A 21299-nucleotide genomic window follows, 5' to 3' on the forward strand; every position below is an offset into this window, starting at 1 on the left:
AGCATGCCCCTGGCAGATTCCAGTCAGGAAACAAGAACCTTTTACAAGAGGTCACAGCCTCTTTTTATACACAAAATTCCTTTGTCTAAAGGTGCAGGCAAGGGGCAAACCAGATACAACTGGTTCCTGAGCACTTTCTTTTGCTCAGCCCCTCTCTCTATTCACAGGATGGGTCAGGGACATCAGACACACCACAGGGGGTGGAGCCATCATTGTGAGGGGAAAGGCCAGCCCTCTTCAGGTCCCAGGTGCACTCCTCCCCAGCCATCAACATGCAGATCTCCCATTCACCACCGGGGCAGACCCATCCTGACTCCGGGAGCCTGGCACACCAGCCAATCACAAGCCAGCACATTCACTGCACAGACAGGCCAACTTCTAGAAGTGGCACTTCCACACTAGACACAATAACGCTGCACACATCGTCGCGAGGCATTTAATCACACAAGTCCGCACATACTAAACTCGCACCTGCACTCCCTTCGCATCAGGAATTACCATGGACACACACATTCCCGATGCATTCCAAGGGAGGGCAGGCCAATCACACACACACACTCAGAGAGCGCACGCACTTTACACTGCTCGACAGTGCTAAAGTGCGCAAAGACCAGAAATCATTATAATTATGTAACACTAAAAGGCACAAAGTTCAGGGGTGAACTGTTAGAAGGGCCAAGTCCAGCAGTTCTGTATTAGTAAACACACATTTCTTGATATTAGTTCAAAAATAGCACGATCTTATGTAAAATGGAACTTAGATCACAGGGTGTGAAGAATTATTTTATAAATGAGATTAGATTTGCCCACTTTAAGGATTATAGCTGGTACATGGCCTAATGAAAAAATAGAAAAGCACATTTGCAAGTTATATAATAGGGTTACAACAGGTATAGAACATACACAAAAAAACAACATTAATTTAAACTAATACAAGGAGAGTTTCATTAAAAACATTGAATAGAACAATACAATCATCTCACCCACAAAAGAAACAAAAACCAAGGCTATAGCTTTGGCTTTAGTGCAAGGTATGCAGCAAGGGAGTAGTCAGAAAATGAAAATACACCCCACTTTGAACCACAGCTCCTATGGCACCAAGCAAGTGAAGCAAGCCATTGCGACCCTCGCCAGAACAGCTTGCTTTTCTCATCCATCCAATAATCTATCGATTCACCTTTTTATCCTTCCATCCACTCATTGATATCCACCATTTCCCGATTAAATTCTGTCATCCATTCAATCTTCATCCCTTATTCAGTGTGTCACTATTCCATCTGCCTGTCCACCTATTACTATCCAAACCTATCTATGCATCTTCAAACCTGTTCATTAAACCCTATCCATCCACCCATCCATCCATTCATCCAGATACCCCTTCACTCAGTCACACGTCCTCTTACTCACCCAACCCCCTTTAATGGATCAATGTATCCAGCCATCTATTTATCCATCCATCCTTTTCCTCATCCATCCAGCCTTTCACTCCAACCATCCATTCATCTATCTACCCCTTTGCTCCATCCATCATTCAATCTCCCTTTCACCCAATCCATTATTATCTATCCTTTCACTCAGCCATCCATCTTTTCACTCATCCATCCACCTCATGGTGCCTGCCACATGGTAAAGAGATGTTAAAGGGGGCACCATAGCTGCCCCCCAAGGTCAGCAGAGGGCCATGGGGGAAGGGAACCCTGCTAGGAGCCCCCAAAGTCACTTTCTGACGGCCTTTCCATGTCAGAAAGGCCGTCAATAAAAGGCTGTCGGAAATCTACATCATAATCCCGATGGAGAAAACACTGTTCTTAAGGGTTTACGAGGAGATTCCAATCAACCGGCAGGCTCCATGAGCCTGTTGAATTGAGTCGGTCGGTCCTTCTGACTGCTGCCTCTGACCGCACACATCGTAGTGCGTCAGTCGGACTACAGCAAGCCGTTGGTTTCAGTTCAAACCGTATCGTAACGAGGCCCTTAGTGGAGAATGAGTACTCCTGTGGTACTGTTTTTGTACTATTACATGCCTTTCTAAATTAACACCATAACATCTAAAATTGGAATAAAATGCAAAGATCCATGGGATATTCACATACTCTGCACCCTCTTTACACTTTTACTTATGTTGCTGAGTGTGTCATCCAAAATCTAGCCTGATTTAGGGAGTTCACAACTTTAATATGGAGTTGGATATATTGGAACAATTCACAAATGCATGTAAAAGTACCTAAAAGAGTACTACTGTATTATTACTTCCCATACTCATATATGCCCTTGTGAATTGGTCCCTAAATGTATATTAAATATGCTGTGTTGAAGAAGGCTGTTGTTAAAAAATGATTTATGGCAAAACATTGTAGGCATGTTTAATGCCTTATATGTGTGAAGGATGGAAGGTACCTGTACGTTCTTGGGCATGTATTGTACACTAAACACTGCAAACAACAGCAGAAACATCACCATATTTCAGCAATATACATTTGCCCTTGGTTTAAAAAACGGTGCCACACTTGTAAATACTCTTCTAAGTGCACCTTTAGGAGAATGTTAAAAATGTTGCACTCTTCTAAAAACTAAAAAGCAAAAAGGGGGAAATAATAATAATAATAATAATAATAATAATAATAATAAAGAAATGTATTGTCAATCTTAAAAGCAAAATAAGACATGGTAATAAAATATCTTAGAAAATTAGAATTTAGTTTATAATTTAAAAAAACATAGGCACACTAATAAGGAACTCCTGTTTTTCAAATGCGTTTAATTTTGACATATGTACATACAGTTTCCAGCAAAGAAAGAACATTCATAATTTGATTTCTTTTATGTTATAAATACCACTACAAATTCTGATTTTTCTTGCATATTTGTATTGAATATAATTGTTAAGAATTTGTCATCTTCAACATAAAAATAGTAACAATAGTTGAAAGAAGTTAAGAATCTAACATTTCAAAATGAGACACTCACAGTTCAATTTTAAACCAGATTCACATATCTTGGATGAATGATATGTGTTATAAGAACACACCAGGAACAATTGTCATCATCAAGCTTCAAAAGAACAATTCACACAACCCGTCAATAGAGTATATGGTATCTGTGTTCCGAAATGCTTCATATGACATAAACCACATCTTATATAATGCAGTTCATTTTTATGATGAGATGTTTCTAAGAGAATCTTCAAACATCCTTGAATTAAGGTACTAAGTAATCAGGGGCTTGTCTGACACATGATGACTCTCTTAGGCCCAATGTTGACAATTGAAATTATGTGACAGAAGCTATGATTCTAGAAGGCAAGGTTAGATTTCACCTCAGTAAGTTCACTCATCAAGTTGCATTTGGGGGTAATGGCTTGAAACAACTCAATGCCTATGAGAAGTGGACTGAGTTTGCTATTACAAGCTCAATTCTGGAATAAAAGATAATGCCATACCAATCTCTTGAAGATGGCCTGAGACCATGTGTCAATCATCAAATTAGCTAGGGTAGATACCTCTTCACCCATTTATGCAGGAGATAGCATTGCCACTACTTTAGCTTACAGAGAGTAACACAAATGAAATACTCTATATGGAGGACAGACATGAGAAGAAAGAGGCTTCCACGGCTGAAAGAGGGACACATTTGTGTTCCCCTTCTCTGTAAATGTAAGCAGAATAAATCCACATAATCATTACTCCTTACTTACGTGCAATGAATAAAGGTTTCTCCTGCCTTTGGCAACTGCCAACCACCAACACCTATGTGATGAGACAGTACAGATCAATAATATAGGCTTGCACAAAACAAATCTTTAAAAAAGTTATGATTTCATAATTCTTTTCAAAGCGCTGCATCCAGCCTAGTCTGGGGATTTGTGTTTGCCCCTTCTTGTCAGGCTCTTCCACATCTTCCACTGATGATACTAAATCCTTCACGCGTCCGGAGTCAATTTTCCAATCATGTATCATGAGCTCCTGCTTCATTGCATCATCTAGGATGGAATTTCCTTTTGCTGCAGTGCACAAACTACAATGCCCCACAGTTGGGCACAAACATATACATTGGACATTCTATGTTAAATGTTATGGGAACAAGTAAAGCATTTGCTTGTTGACTGCATTGATTGTTCCTCCACAAAAATTTGGAGAAGTGAGGGAAAAGAACTGAAAATAAAGAGTAACTAGAGGTTTGAATAAAATCATCAACATCCATAACTCACCAATTGCCATTCAACCCTTTTGTCTTGGAAACTGATGAATCCGGTGACACTCACTCACAAGATTCAGACCTCAGATGAACAGCCTCCAGCATCCGTATCCACGCCAGTTTAGACCAGATTGTATTTAAGCTTTCAGCGTTAGGCCTTTTATGACAGAAGTTTAAAATAATTAAATATAGTGTTCCACTGTGTGAGGAATGAAGAAGGTTGTGTGATAGAAAGAACTACAGCAGGGAGAGGAGGTCTATTGAGGAAGATAAAATTGTGGATAGTGTTCTAGAAGCAGGGTTATCAGAAAATACCGGAGAAGCCTTTTCTTTCTTTCTGGTTTCTTTCCTTGCTTTCTCTCTTTTCTGTCTGTGGGTTTTGTAGATGATGCTCACCATCAAACATCTGGAACTTTCAGTCTGTTGCCCTTTAGTTTGTTGGCATGTCTTTGTCAGCCCTCCTCTAGCTCATTCATGCAATGCATTCTTCAATATCCTGAGCCGGAAGGAAGATCAGAATTCACTTAGTTTGTTTCCTTCCTGACATAAGGACTAGTGGACAGGAGGCTGTCTTCCTTGGTTGTATGGTGGAATACATTTTTGGGACTTTTCTGGTACTCATTGTGTCAGTGGTGTTTGAAACTGGTTTTGCTGGGTGTTGCACTGCATGAAAGACTTGTAAGGTCCTACTATGTTTTGGTGAGTGAGTTCTTTGCCTAGATACATCAGCGGGGTTTAGAGTTTAGCATCTCCTCCCATCTCTGTCGATGCGATGGCTAATCTGGCTAAATGTTCTTCTGATGGTGTGGTGCAAGGCATTTACTGCTCTATTTTCAACAGATGCATGCTCTAGATCTGAGTCCAGTGCTGCAGTTGTTGTGCATTTCATGAGTCCATGAAATTTCTTCCACAGATGCCTCTCTAATTGACCTTTTGCTCAAGTTGATGTCTATGACCCAACTTCAGTCAGTACTCTATCTTTCCTTCTGCTTTATTCTCCACCCCAGCTTCAATTGTTTGTAGGTGCACGTTACCATGACTTTTATCAAATTTTGAAATAGCCTTTGGTGTATTCTCTGCCCTTTTTAGTCTGACATCAAAATGTTTCTTAGAGGCTAGTGACTTGGACACAGTGGCTGCCAGATACTTGAGGGCCTTTTACTGCTGAGACAGGCTTTAACAGGGTTATTGGTGTATGTCACGCCCTGTTGTATCATGGCAACCAAACCATAACCTTGGACTTTAAAGCATGGATTTTGATAGGATCTTTAGCACAGTACCTTTTACTTGTTTTGTGTTTGGCTTTACGCCATTTTCTATTGATCCCATGAAAATGATTTTGAGGTCAAGTTGCAGAAATATCAAGCTCCAACCTTGCTTATCACCTCTGTTGGAGGAAAACAACTCACATCTTGCTCTGTTGGTGCCAACTCTAATTTGTGCCTTTGAGTCTGAGTGGAGGCTCTTTGCTATCCTCAGAAGGGCCAGACATATGCCCACAGACTTACAATCTAAACCATAGCAGCTTCCTTTTCACCATCTGATATCCTTGACATTAGTCTAAGAAGGGGTCAAAGTGGGATATAGAATATATGAGCAATGTGTTATAAGATAAAGATCTGGTCTAGTGTTGATAAGACTCCCATAAAAACCCTTCTTTTGGTTTAGAGACATGATTGTCTTGAGCCCATTATTCCATATGTCATGGGATGCATTTGGTAAATAATTTTCCTGATTGTCAATGAGGCTGCTTTCTCTGTATTGCTTTCTCAAGTCATTATAGGCCCTCTTAAGTGGGAGTGACTGTGGCAAACACCTCTCTCACAGACTCCTGTCTGGACCACAGACCCCACTGCCCTGATGGACTCTTAGACTGACTCCTAGAACAAATTTCTTAAGTGGGTGCTCGAGGGGCTTTAAGGTTTGTTTTCAAATGTTTCCCTACTCTCTTATATCCTGCCTCGGTCTTTCACTGATACTTGCACTGCTACACTATTTTGTAGTTGGCTTAGTAATTATGAGACTATTTGTACAGAGGGTATTGAGGTGTCTTTTTTATTTCAACAAATTTGTATTGTAAGTACATTGGGTTGACTACATTTGTGTCGACCTGTGCATTAAGGGGCTCATGTACTAAAGTTTAACACAACAAGATGCACCAAGGCAACTTGCAGGAATCCATTGCGTGAAACAGAGAGAGCAGAAATGCGCCATATCTCTCTGATAGCAGACACCGCTGCTCCCTCCTTGCACTGGGGCACCGTGTGCTGCCTCCTGCTAATGCAGGCACTCTTGCACCTTGGTGTAGGATGCAACCGATACCCTCCTGCACAAAAACAATTCTAGGAGGCAATTTCCTCTTTCTATGTATGATGCAGAATGCATCACGAATAGAATGACGTTGTAATCAGGAAAAGTCAAAATATGTCTTCTCGTTATGTCACGCTCAAGTGGAACATAATCCTGGCAATGTGTGGGAATGCCCATGAACCACCATGGGATGTCTGCTATCACAAAATGTAAAGCAACACTGCACAGCTGCTTTATTACATAACTCTTCTTTACAAAGTCACCCAAGGCATCACCAATCACCCCTTATGTGGCTTAGTAAATATTACTTAAGGACTGAGCCTGAGTCGTTCACACATTGTGGTGCAATGTGTCAGCTTTAATTTGGTTAGTAAGGCATGTAAAACAATGTGCACTGACTGGCGGATAGACAATCGGGATATAATGTCGGATGCTTGTCCCATTGTCGCGGGTTGTCTTGTTGTTTTTTTCACATCAGATTTTTTATTAAAACTGTGGACATTCAACGGTGGTCCGTACTCAACGCCATGTTTGTAACTGGAGACAGAGTGCAGAGTCAGTACTAGATTCAGAAGAGACCCTGTGCCCAGATACCCACATGACCCCTCTGGCCAGAGACCGAACGCCTGATTTAGATCTTTGTGGATGGGTTACTCCATCACAATGGTGACGGATAACCTGTCCGCAGAAATATAAATCCTATAGGATATCATGTGATTTATATTTCGACGGACGGGATACCTGTCACCATAGTGATAAAGTAACCTGTTCGCCAAGATGTAAATCAGGCTGAAGTCTCATTACAGCACAAAGTGCATGCCAGGACTTGAATGGAGTGAGTAGCAAATGATTCACTTAGAAATTGTACATTACACTTATAATTCTAATCCTAGTTAAGAAGATTCAAGAGACAAGTGATGGGATTTCCAAAGGCTTTACATTTACTTTAGTTTAGTAATGAGCATTGGTCTGGTGAGTGGTCCTATGGAGCGTTCTTCACACTTTGGGAAAGGTTGGCAGCCTAGCAACCATTGTAGATTACAAGAAAACCATCAGCAAAACTATCCTTTTTTAAAGACGACTGACTGAATAGACTTTTGTGCTGAATTTATTTTTTGCAAAAAATCTCACTTTCAAGAACTATAACTTGCAGGCACAGATGGATAACTTTGCAACCTTTCAGGAAATGAAATCTGTAAATTTCCCTAACATTCTATGTGGAAATTAGTTATCCCCCACCCATAGTTTTATCTCAGCAATGATAGGTGAAATAATGTGCTCTGCAAAGACATGCTGAAGATGAAGTAGTCAGCAACTCTCCAAATGGATTCCTCAATAGTGCCCTGAGTGAAGGACTATACTTGTAGAAGGAGGGGAGAGCACTCACAATGGATTCTTCAAGGGGGTAAATGTATGGGCAGACACATACAAACAACAGAAGAGGTTTCAAGTACTGGAACTTTACTCACAAACCGTGTTATCTGCTGCACAAGGACAGAGTTGCTGAGGCAGGGATTCAACAGCTACAGACATTTGCAAATGGGTTGGGTGGCCACTCCCCCATTTAATTATTTGCTAAATTGTATCTTTCTAAGTTGTTCAAACACCTACTGGGAGAATATGTGACCCCTATTTACACTACAAAAGAAACTTAAAAGCTCAGAAGAACAAATGTAACAAGACAGGGTAGAATGGTGTCTTTGTTCCAGCAATAAAGCCCTTAACTTGAAGTCTGCATTCGATGTAAAACAAAGTTACAAGATGAGTAGGGGTGGAGAAGGGCCTCAAAGACAGACAGCGGGCTGCAGGGGGCCTCAGGGGAAGAAAAGAGTAGCCATCATCGGTCCTCAAAGGAGGGAGTGAAGTTTCTGGAGAACCTCAAAGGTGCTTACCAGAGGAGAGACCTTCTAGATCTAAGGGCTCACCCGTGCTATTATTCAGTGAAAAGAAGGCTTGTTAGACAAGGCAGACATCACAAAGGCCCTGCCACCATTTCACATGCAGGCACCCAGGCCCAAGGTGCGTCGGCGAGCCATATACATAGAAGTGGCCTTATAACCTCATTGAAGTCTTCCATTCAGGCGATCACCGGAGAACTGCACTTATGTGCACACATGCAGTAAACGAATGTGAAATAAACGGCATTTCTACATGACCCGAATATGTGCACTTATACGGAGGTCAGCATCATCTTAACCTGGAAACAAGAAACAGGTTTACAAGTATTATAGTTATGCTTCCATAGTTCACGCTTTATTGAGAAAGAAGTGTTGGCTTCCTTCTGCTTCATTGGCTCTCTAGACCCTGCATTACAGGGATGGTTCAGGGTATCCTTCTTCTGTGTTATGCACTTCTCAGCACTTGCCCACCCACCAGCAGTGTATCCTCCTCTGATTCTCTCCGTCTCCTGTTCTGTCACTTGTTTGCTGGTGGGCCCTGGCAGCAGCAGACCTCAGTGAATGACTATACTATATAGAGACATGCAGCACAGACTGCAGTCATGCAACCCTCAGGGAGCTATTTCCAAGGTGTTGTGCATGTCAGAAAGTGCCGCAGAGTGCCTCAAAGTGATGCAACGCATTGAGTCCATTTAATTATCATCATAGAAGTCTACAGGGGCACAAATGTGTAGTGCCACACAAGTGTCGAACAGCCAATAGTAAACACGCCCCCCAAAAGCTGATTATGCAAGGGTGTGCCCGGTGTCCTGAAGTATCTGCCCGCAGGTAAAATGTTATTTTGCAGGGGAACGCGGCCCAGAAAGAGACCACACACACTCCCACAGTGGACTCTACAAGAGTCTACACTGAGAGCATCCAGAGAGTCCAGGAGAGTGGGCCTGAGTGTAAAAGGGAACGCGGCCCAGACAGAGACCACACACACTCCCACAGTGGAATCTACAAGAGTGCACACTGAGAGCATCCAGAGAGTCCAGGAGAGTGGGCCTGAGTGTAAAAGGGAACGCGGCCCAGACAGAGACCACACACACTCCCACAGTGGAATCTACAAGAGTGCACACTGAGAGCATCCAGAGAGTCCAGGAGAGTGGGCCTGAGTGTAAAAGGGAACGCGGCCCAGACAGAGACCACACACACTCCCACAGTGGAATCTACAAGAGTGCACACTGAGAGCATCCAGAGAGTCCAGGAGAGTGGGCCTGAGTGTAAAAGGGAACGCGGCCCAGACAGAGACCACACACACTCCCACAGTGGACTCTACAAGAGTCTACACTGAGAGCATCCAGAGAGTCCAGGAGAGTGGGCCTGAGTGTAAAAGGGAACGCGGCCCAGACAGAGACCACACACACTCCCACAGTGGAATCTACAAGAGTGCACACTGAGAGCATCCAGAGAGTCCAGGAGAGTGGGCCTGAGTGTAAAAGGGAACGCGGCCCAGACAGAGACCACACACACTCCCACAGTGGAATCTACAAGAGTGCACACTGAGAGCATCCAGAGAGTCCAGGAGAGTGGGCCTGAGTGTAAAAGGGAACGCGGCCCAGACAGAGACCACACACACTCCCACAGTGGAATCTACAAGAGTGCACACTGAGAGCATCCAGAGAGTCCAGGAGAGTGGGCCTGAGTGTAAAAGGGAACGCGGCCCAGACAGAGACCACACACACTCCCACAGTGGAATCTACAAGAGTGCACACTGAGAGCATCCAGAGAGTCCAGGAGAGTGGGCCTGAGTGTAAAAGGGAACGCGGCCCAGACAGAGACCACACACACTCCCACAGTGGAATCTACAAGAGTGCACACTGAGAGCATCCAGAGAGTCCAGGAGAGTGGGCCTGAGTGTAAAAGGGAACGCGGCCCAGACAGAGACCACACACACTCCCACAGTGGAATCTACAAGAGTGCACACTGAGAGCATCCAGAGAGTCCAGGAGAGTGGGCCTGAGTGTAAAAGGGAACGCGGCCCAGACAGAGACCACACACACTCCCACAGTGGAATCTACAAGAGTGCACACTGAGAGCATCCAGAGAGTCCAGGAGAGTGGGCCTGAGTGTAAAAGGGAACGCGGCCCAGACAGAGACCACACACACTCCCACAGTGGAATCTACAAGAGTCCACACTGAGAGCATCCAGAGAACTCAGGAGAGTGGGCCTGAGTGTAAATGTTTACCTTACAGAAAAAGGTAGCACAGAATGTGGGTGCACAGCACTCTCACTGGATTCCACAAAGGTGCACACACAGAGTAGTGTAAGAGTACATGTTGCAGAAGAACGCAGCACAGAATGAGGGCACACTGCAGTCACAGTAGGTTCTACACAGGTGCAAACTCAGAGTACCAGGAGTATTTTACAGAGCAGCCCCCAATGTAAGAGTACATGTTACTGAGTAAAGCAGCACAGAATGAGGGTCACAGCACTCACCGTAGGTTCTACAAGGCCCACACCCTGAGTACCCAGAGTACTTTACAAAGCTGTCCCCAGCCTACGAGTACACGTAACAGATGAACGCATCACAAAATGAGGGTACACAACACTCACCGTAGGTTCTAAAGGCTGCACATAGAGAATCCAGAGTATTTTACAGAGCCGCCCCTGTGTACAAGTACACGTTACATAGGAACGCAGCACAGGATGAGGGTGCACCACACTCACGGTAGGCTCTACAAGGGTGCACACACAGAGTACGCAGAGTATTTTACAGAGCGGCCCTCAGTGTACGAGTGCATATTACAGAGTAAAACAGCACAGATTAAGGGTGCACAACTCTCACCGCAGTTTCTACAAAGTTCCACACACACTGAGTACCCAGAGTAATTGAAAGACCGGCCCTCAGTGTACGAGTACACACAACAGACAAACACATCACAAAATGAAGGTACACAACTCTCACCGTAGGTTCTACAAGGTGCACACAGAGTATTTTAGAGAGCGGCCCTCAGTGTACGAGTGCACATTACAGAGGCAGCACTCACAGGGAGTTCTACAAGGGTGCACACACACTATACAAATGGAGGCCCTCAGTCTCAGAGTACTCCTTGGGTACATAAAGTAATCACGCAGAAGACTAGTAAATTATCAGTAAGTAACAACTTCACATCAAATTGATTAACATACCATTATGAATTAAAGTGATTTTGACAGTATCAGCTCATAATTTACTCTACTTTAGAGATTTGACTTATAATTGGCAATTTAAACAGTATTTGTCTGGTGATGGTCATCATTCATTTGCTAGAAGTGCTTCCTAAATATCTACTAGAAGCCGAGTTCCAGTGAGTCCTCCTCCTGAATAAATTCTCTGGACTTTCCACCACCAGGACTCATCAGTCACTCTCCAGGAGCCTGTGCAGAGGAATGAATTCTTGCTTTTGTTCAGCTTGATGCAGATTATGGACAGGAAAGTCTGAAATTATTGTTTCTCTGCAAGGTAAAAGGAAACGTAATTAATACTCCAAGCAATGACCATCTTTCCAGTATCATCTTGTAATGAAACACTGTGATGTCGCGGTTAACCCTCTTATGAAATTGCCGGCAGTGTCATAACTTGACTTTTACAGTTACTTCAGCAGCAGAAATGACATAAGAGAATTTATTAACCTAGTGCCCGATTCCCCAAAGTAATCTGAGACAAAATCCTAACTTTACGCCTTTCGGTATTCACAAAAGGCATGTAGGAGTAGTAAAGTTAGGAATCCTAACTTTACTACTCCTAAACTGAGACAAAATCCTAACTTTAGGTATTCACAAAAGGCATTTAGGAGTAATAAAGTTAGGAATCGGGTTCAGAATCTTCCATTACTCTATTAAAAACATTCACTTCCCATGGTGTAAACCACAGTTTAATAACTCTTCTGCTAGATAAGGGAACCGAAGAGGTTGTCAAAAGACCATTATGAGTACAAGAAAAGGTTTTGAGGCTATATTAGTAACTCAGCAAGCCAAAATACATGTTTTGCATAAAAATCAGTCTAGAAGAGGAACAGCTCCCTACTTCCATGTCACTTGACCTTACAGCAGCTTACAACACTAATGACACAGCATTCTGCTACTCAAATTTGAAGTACGGCTCTGGATTTCTGGAATCAGTTCTTTCATCAGAGACCAAACTGGACAGTTATGTCTGAGATTCTCAGTGCCTCATTTACTTAGTTGTGGCATAGGGGAGCGCGGCAAGCCTTCCTGCTGCACTGCCGCGTCAAAGGAAAAGGGCAGAAATGTGTTGTGTCTATGAGATACGGCAAGTTCCAGTCCTCTTTCACTGTGCTTGTGCACAAATGGCTGCCATGCGCCAATGCAGGCATCCTTGCAGCATGGCATATGGGTGCCTGCATTGAAATCAGGTTGTTTTTGTGCCGGAAGGGACACCTTCTTTCACAAAAACAACCATTACACCGCCCATGGGGAGGCGGAGACTGTTGACTTATTCTCAGGTTTGCAGCTTGTTGTAAATCTAGGAATGTGTCAACTGCCGAGGGTGTTACATGGGAACAGCCACCGCGAGGTTCATGGGACACCTCCCCATCGTAGTGTGAGACAAAGCAGTGTTTCGCTCCGCGTTGCCTCACACCATATCTATAAGGCCATGAAAAGCCATACAGGGTGTCTGTACGCTGCCTTGTAAATTTGGTTCTGCAATGTGTGCCGCCGGAGCATCATTAAAAGTGACGTTCAGGTGGCGAGCAGGGCTTGTAAAGGACCCCTCAGATTTCTGATGCCGCAGACTCCTATGTGGTGCCCTCAAGGCTGAATAGTGAGAGGTCTTTCACCACAATGCTGAGCCTTTAACGCTGCTCTGCCATAATATCATAGCAGGAATATTGATTAGCAAAACATTGCCAGGGAAAGTTTCTATGGGTGACTCGAGGGTTTAAAGTGGGATTTAAAAAGGCAAGGTGTCTCCAATAGTGGTGTGGTCGAAGAAGCATAAGGTTAAAGCCTTTCGTAGAGGAATGACCTATGCAATTAAGACTGTGGCCTAAAATATGCAAACAACACTCCTGTGTTTCGCACAGTGTGTGACCTAATTTTTGACTGCCTCTCTGTCATCTTTCCCCATGTCCCTGTGTTATCCTCCATCTGCATAATTCACACCGCATCTCTTTCGTCTTCCATATCCTCTTTTCACTCTCCCCTCTGAACTAGCTTCCCTCCATCTCCTTCACTGCTCCATCCCACACAAACCACCAACACACCCATTCACAAGTGAACATCAAGGGACTCATTTCTGTGACTGTGATGCAATAAAGCAAGTCACCTGGGGCAGGAATGTGCCATATTTAAGGTGATAAGAACAATGGTTATGGATGACAATATCCTCAAATTCATCAAATGTACAAACAGTTATCACAAAAATCATGCAATCATGAGGTCTGACAGTAAATCCATGGACAGCATATTGAAAAGTAGTAACATTCTGTCATGGATTATCATACTGGTCAATGAGTGACTGAAGATAGTAACATAAAAAGGGCACTACCATACATAGAACAAGAGGAATAGTTACAATCCTACTTAAGTGAGGACACTACCAAATAAGTAAAGGGACAGAAAAAAAGCCAATTAAAAAAAAATAAATTTATGTCATTTAAATAAATTGTTTGTCCTGAAGAAGGTGAAGTGAATCATTATAAATAACCACTGAAACGCTGTGTCGACAACCCATGACAAAGACTTGTGTTTTTGTATGATTTTGTGATGTTTGTACATATGATGAATTTGAGGATGTGGTCATCCATAACCTTTCGTAGAAGAAAAATATTTGGAGATGTATTTGTAATGAAATGTTATCTAAATTGGTATACGATTTCAATATGTGGATTTTTTTCTAAATGTAATGCTGTTTATAATAATTTTAAATATTTTTATATATCAATATGTAATAAATTGGACATTTTTACCTAAAAAAGTGGTCAGTGTTTAGAGAGTGTGGATTGACATTGATAAATAAAAGAACCAATTGATTTTCTCTTATACAAAAATAAGAGATATAAAAGGTGTGAATTGATAAGTGTGTGAAACAAAGGGAATTCTTGCTTGTTCACATTAACTTTGAGACCCTGTCCCTTTTGGATTAGAAGGGCACCGCTCCTAAATCCGTGGAGCTGCATTTAATGTGATACAGCACATTCCTGTCCTTTCCCTTGCTCTGGCGCCTTTTTGGAAGACTAACGCCAATAGATGCACTGTGCCTGTGTTGAATTCAGGATTGTTTTTGTGCGGGAAGGGATATCATCTTGCACAAAAACAATCCTGGGGGGCATATTCCTCTTTCTGTGTGTGCTGCAGAATACAACACACACAGAAAGAGGAAGACACTAGGATAAATATATATTTCTCCTTGCTACACCTCACCTGGGAAAGTTTAAGATTTTTGATCATTCCCAGGTGTAAAAGCTCTTGTAATTCTGGGGATGTGTCAAAATCTATGGGAGTTGCATGGGAATTCCTTTCTTGGGCAGAGTAACTCAATTGAGAGATTTGCGTGGTGTTGCGGTACTCCAGATTTTTCAAGCCACTCAGAGGCATGCAGAGTACTTTGTTTGGTTTAAAAAATCTAACTTAGAGGTTTGCATCATGGGTGTACCACATTGTGTGTTGCAAATATGATGCAAGCCTCTCAGCAATATGCCTCTACATACAAACTACATCCTGAAAAAAAGTAGAAACACTTAGGGAAGCAGATTGAGCAATACATCAAATATAAAAAGAGCTACTTTACTGATTTATTGTTGATAAAGTAATATTAAAAACTGGATATGCTGGCTTATAGTTTCATGAAAAACTTTAATCCTAGTCCTAGATGGATTTCACTCAACTTCTCAATCCTACACTTACCTTGATAGGCTGGTCATTCCACCCCACAGAGCTACAATCTTTATAGTCATCTTTGATTCCGACCGCTCATTCACCCCCACATCAATGCCGTTGTTGAAAGTCCCAATTTGCAACTTTCTATGCTTTGAAAATTCCCAATTATCCTTCAAACCGTCCAAGGGAGTAAGATCACAAAATGTCTGGTAATGTGATGCACAGACTCCTCGATTGTCTCTGTAAGTGATCCCCTGGAAGCTGATGATCATTCTTCAAAGACTACAAAACTAACCTCAAAGGATGTGCCTAAACTGCCAAAAGTTTACTATTTTCCAAACCAGCACAGAAAGCACTCTGCCTGCTCCCATCAGAGGCTAGGATCAGATTCTGTGTCATCCATAAGGCGTAGTGGGACACGTGCCCGACATACCTAAAAAAAATAGCTACAATAAAAGCAGGAACCTTCACCTGATTCACACCAGATCCCGCTGTGACAAAGCAACCATCAAAGGTCGTGTCAAATCATTGGGACGATTGGGTCCCAAGCTCTGGATTACGCTGGACCTCCAAACTAGAGATGAACCAAACCTCCCCTGATTGAGGTCATTTAAGGTAAGAATTGAAGGGATTTTGCCTAAATCCACCTTTCTGAGTATTGCTGCTGACGAATACCGATTGACAGTTTTCACTTCATCCTCAAAAGATTGGCTGTATATTGTTCCCCATAGTTTGATAGTTGTACAATGTTCTAAAATTATCACTGAATCACTACCAGTGCTTTTCAAAACACCCAAATCTAAAAAACAAACCTGTGCAGCTTTGTGTAGCCCTTACATAAGTCTGTTCAAAAGAAAGTTGGACTCCCCTGCTTTTGGATACACAAATACCATGAAAAGACAACGCTAGCACTTCAGAAGAGAAGTATCATCCATAGGAAATAGGAAGACTTTTTAGAGTACAACTCTTGGTTAAAAAGCACAAAGTAGTGTGAGAGGACACAAAGTGGTAAGGACTAGGAAAAGTATCTACATTGGTGGCTGGCATTCATTCTACCGCCGCTTCAAGAACTGTACCTGAACGAGCTCCGAAAACATCCCAAAGAGAACACTTTCATGGTGCCTTGAATGAACCTAGAGGAGACACAAGAAAGCAACAATAAACAATAGAATATGGATGATAGAAATGTGGCTTTCATTGATATAGTTAGATTTCTAGTCACTCTTCCCACTCCTCTTCCTCCACAACTCATGGCCACACTTGGGGGCATATTTATGAGAAGGTTGCATCAAGTTGCATGTGTTACATGCGTGATACAAACATTTAAGTAAGATTTTTCTGAAGCCACACAAAGCCCTTTTGCGTGGCTTTGAGTGGTTCAAAAAATCTGGATTGATGCAACACAACAAATCGCTACATTGTGTTACTCTGTCATGGGAAGGCATTCCATGGGTGTTGTGCGGGTGTTTCCATGCAACTCCCATGGATTTTAACACATCCCCAGATTTACAGGAACTTTTAAACTTGTGATTGCTCCAAAACTCTGGGCCTGATTCACAGAACTAACTTAAGACAAAATCCTAAACTCACTACCATTTTGACATTCACAGAAGGCACTTACTCCTTTCGGTATTCACAGAAGGCACTTACACCTTTCGGTATTCACAGAAGTGAGGAGTCCTAACTTTAGGACTCCTAATTGCCTTCTGTGAATGACAAAAGTCTTAAAGTTGTGATTTATTTTCAGTTTAGGAGTCCTAAAGTTAGGACTCCTAACTTTACTAATCCTAAACTGAAAAAAATCCTACCTTTAAGACTTTTGGTATTCAAAGAAGGCATTTAGGAGTCCTAAAGTTAGGACTCCTCACTTCTGTGAGTACCGAAAGGAGTAAGTGCCTTCTGTAAATACCAAAATGGTAGTAAGTTTTGGATTTTGTCTTGAGTTAGTTCTGTGAATCGGGCCCTATATACCTCCCCAGTAAAGTCATAATAAGGAGAAATATCTTTATTTCACCTTGTTACTTCCTCCAACTATCTAGATAGAGGAAGGTGCCTCACAGGATTGTTTTTGTGTAGGAATGTGTCCCTTCCTGCACAAAAACAACCCTGCTTGCAACTCAAGCATCCTTGCTTAGTGCTGCAAGGGTGCTGGTGTTGTGGCTAGGCACCCCTTGTGTGCCAGGGCAGGGGTAAAAGTCAGGAATACACTGTATGCCTTAACTACGGCCCTTTCTCAGTGACACAGTGCAGCGCCCCTTTATCATAAATATGCCCCTGGGTGTCTATGGTATCCTAAAGAGACCACCACAGATATGCATCAAGCAGGAGTGAGGCACTGTTCATGCTTTTTTTTAGGTTCCATTTGTAAGTACAGAGGAGCTGACAACCCACCAGGACCAGTACCTCAGTGTTAGGCCGAGCTCAGGGAGGCACAAGGCAGACAGGGGTGACTTGGCCTTCGTCTGAGACACGGGCGGCACTCACCTTGAAGCGAGGGAGCAGCCTTGAGCCTAGTGTGACTACAGGTGTCCCTTCCCCTCGTATGGTCTCATGCTGCAATTAGGAGGCAACATTAATTGAATAATCTATCTATGGTTATTTCAACACCAGTGGGTGCTGTATACATGTATTATTTATAATTATTATATTTGTTACTAACAACAAGAGTGGTACCAGGAAATTCGTTCCTCTTTGATCCTGAGAATAGCTTTGGGGTAGGGCTAGAAACATGTCGACCAGTGGACCTAGGCACATTGTTAGATTTAAGTTACCTAATTACCTTATATTTTAACTGTACCAGACAGGGGTGATAATAAATATTTTTTTCTACTGTATAGGTATTTCTAACCTTTAGTTCCCCACACTCAGACCTTCACACTTCATCTATACATAGTACCAACTATAAGTGCTCCCACGTCTCCGTAGGTCATAGCACACCCTGTCCGCAGCAGGACAGGAAGAACCCGATGATGAAGCACGCCACCAAGGGGCAACTATGGTGGGTGAGAGTTAATTAAGGAAAACACAGTGTTTCCCTTGGAAAAACATCTAAGTGGAAAGAAAGAAGACCCATCCCATATCAGAGGGACTCTATAATAATTATTACATGTCTGTTTTTGGAGGACGGGTCCTCCTGGTATAAATTTTTCTTCTACCTCCCCTTTTCTTTGGCACCTTGGCCCAAACATGCTGGTTGAGGAAATGTAATAATGGGATTTATGTTTCAGCGGACTGGATAGCAGTCACCGTTGAGATGGGAGAGCAGCATAAGAGATAGGCAGCTCAGGAGGTTGGGAGTGCACACTGTGATGATACATGGATGTGGTGGTGTCTGGGAAAATATGTTTGCATGTAGTAGTTGTAATAACTTTATTGCTGTTACATAAATATAATCATAAAATAACATTTAAAATCACATATAAAACAATGTCCCAATGATTTCAGTTACCTCACAGGTGCCATAATAATTATATTCCAGTCCCAACAGCTTACAATAAATGATGGGCGGACTCATATAACTATGCTGCAAAATTCTGTAGATTTCCTCAGGCACAAAAAGAGTTTAGGGTTTTGATATCACATTAATTCTGCAATTGTTAAGGGCCCGATTCACAAAACTAACTTAAGACAAAATCCTAAAAGTACTACTTTTGGAATTCACAGAAGGCATTTAGTAGTAGTAAAGTTAGGACTTTGTCTTAAGTCTGTCTTAAGTCTGTCTTAAGTCTGTCCTAAGTCTGTCCTAAGTCTGTCTTAAGTCTGTCTTAAGTCTGTCTTAAGTCTGCCTTAAGACAACATCCTAACTTCTGTGAATACCAAAAGTAGTAAGTTTGGGATTTTGTCTTAAGTTAGTTCTGTGAATCGGGCCCTAAGAGTCTAAGCTGCTGCTAAAGTGACACCTGCTATAGACAAACAATGCAAAGTGTCAAGGAACTCACTCGAGTGCAACATCAAAGTAAAAATTACAAGTGGAAAGAATCTAACAATTCACACATTTCAGTTATTGAAGCTCAGGTAAAACCACTATTGACTGCAACTAAAAGTGCTTGATAAAGCGTCTCGCACTTTATCCTTCAGTGAGAAATATCTAGAGAACTTACACACATTGAAAGGTGCACAAGTAAAACAATAGGAGGCAGTGAAACACCTCTAAAAAACAGAGATTCTTTGGACATGATGGGCCTTTAGAAGTTCGACCCACAATTACAATCCAGGGTTTGCAAGAGCACGTTATTCATGGTAAGGCGGCACGTGCTCTAACCAACATGTAGAACATTTAACAAAACGAATGTAATTAACACAGCATCATAAAAATAGTATCACCCACCCACAATATCCGAATAATAGAATGACAATTTCACCAAGGTCTAAAGCATCACAGTGTTAACATCTCACTACCTGGGGGGGGGGGAGGTGGGGGAGATTTCAACAACCTACATCACACTTCTGACACTTACCAGGCCCAAGTTACAAACCTTGAGAGCCCCCAGGAGACTGGTTCGTATGTGTCAGATCTAGGTACAGCGGGTGACACCCAAAGGGCGACAGATCAAAATAATCCACTCATTGGGGGTGCCGAGTACTTGGGGCAGAAGAATAGGAAATGGGTCTCTGTTTCTCTGACTAATGGGCAGAAGGGGAAATCCCCAATGCACCGGTACCCACATTCCATTTGCCAGTCAGCGTCTCAAGTGGAAGTGTGAAAATTCTAAAGCGGAATTACCAGGTCTCAGCTGAGTGGGGGATGATCCTGTCCATAAAGGTTCATATTTTGGTGTATACTTATGAGCTAGAAACTTGTCTATCAAAACTTCTGGTTGCAGGTTGCGCCAGGCTTCCGAAAGGGTTTGATTCCAATATGAGATTTTGATCTGAGTGCCCAAGTTTCTGCCACGATTTTCTAGGTCATCACACACACCGGAAACTGAAACGTTTGGCAGAGTTCTTTACCCGCCTTAAGTCAAGGCGGGGATCAGTTCCTATCAAGTGCAAACAGCTCCCTGAAGGCCCTTCTATATGACGCCAACCCAGGGGTGGACCAAAGTCTGATCCAGCAATTAGGATCCTCAGATTGACAATATGGTCAACTTCTGGATATTCAAATCCCATCTTAATAGTAGCTGTATTTACTTTATTTGATATAAAATATCATACAAGTATGAAGAAGAGATATTTTGGTAAAAGAAATCCAGCAATTCATACGATAATGGCCCGATGAATTAATACAACAATTATAGGATAAAAGCATCTAAAAGTCTGTTAAAAAGAATGTTTACACTATTAACAATAAAAACAATTGCATATACAGTTGGCATATGTTAATGTTAATGTTATAGACATTTATATAGCGCACGGCTGCCCCAGCCAAGGGGCGTCCCGGCGCTGCGAGCAGACAAAATGCAGAGAGAGAGTAGCACAGATAGATGAAAGATTATTGGAAAAGATGGGTTTTGACGGCCTTTCTAAAGGCTAAGAGGTCTTGAATCCCCCGTATGGCTTCGGGCAAACTGTTCCATAGCTTGGCAGCCAGGAAACTGAAGGATCGGCCGCCGACTCTGGCCAGTCTAGTGCGAGGAATGGTCGCAAGGTGTTGTCCCTCTGAGCGGAGCGATCTTCTAGGGGTGTACTCAGACAGGAGGGGACTCAGCAAGGGGGGAGAGGCGGTTTTAAGGATTTTAAAGGCTAAACATAGAGCCTTGAACTGGATCCTTTTGCCCACCGGGAGCCAATGCAGTTTTTTTAAGGCTCCAGAAACGGAAGAATGGCGAGGGAGGCCAACCAGAGCCCTGGCTGCCGCATTCTGGACTCTCTGCAATCTGGTGGTGTCAGCCAGGTTCGCTCCCAATAGGAGAGAGCTGGCATAGTCTAGTCTAGAAAGGATCGTCGCCTGAACAATGAGCTGGCGGGTGCGGCAGTCAAAGAACTTCAGAATGGGCCTGATGTTACGTAAAATGCCAAAGCACGTGGCAGCCACTTTCTTGGTGTGGATGGTAAACTTTAAAGCATATGATCAGCATAAGGAGCCTATA

The 21299-nt window shown here is 42.7% G+C and overlaps 1 protein-coding gene across 1 annotated transcript in view; it reads right to left on the minus strand.

The window, feature by feature from the left end:
• Positions 1–7424: 7424 nt before the first annotated feature.
• The window catches only part of LOC147693243 (uncharacterized), a 56795-nt gene continuing 42920 nt past the window's right edge, over positions 7425–21299 (minus strand). The window contains exons 4-7 of the mRNA XM_086933642.1: positions 16347–16403; positions 11354–11883; positions 10582–10678; positions 7425–9310 (exon numbers count right to left, since the gene is read on the minus strand). Of these exons, the coding sequence (XP_086789768.1) occupies positions 16384–16403 (20 nt within the window). The 3' untranslated portion in view covers positions 7425–9310; positions 10582–10678; positions 11354–11883; positions 16347–16383. The remainder of the gene's footprint in view (positions 9311–10581; positions 10679–11353; positions 11884–16346; positions 16404–21299) is intronic.

This window comes from Lissotriton vulgaris, chromosome 8 (genome assembly GCF_964263255.1).
Source record: "Lissotriton vulgaris chromosome 8, aLisVul1.2, whole genome shotgun sequence".
In the NCBI taxonomy this organism is placed as follows: domain Eukaryota; kingdom Metazoa; phylum Chordata; class Amphibia; order Caudata; family Salamandridae; genus Lissotriton; species Lissotriton vulgaris.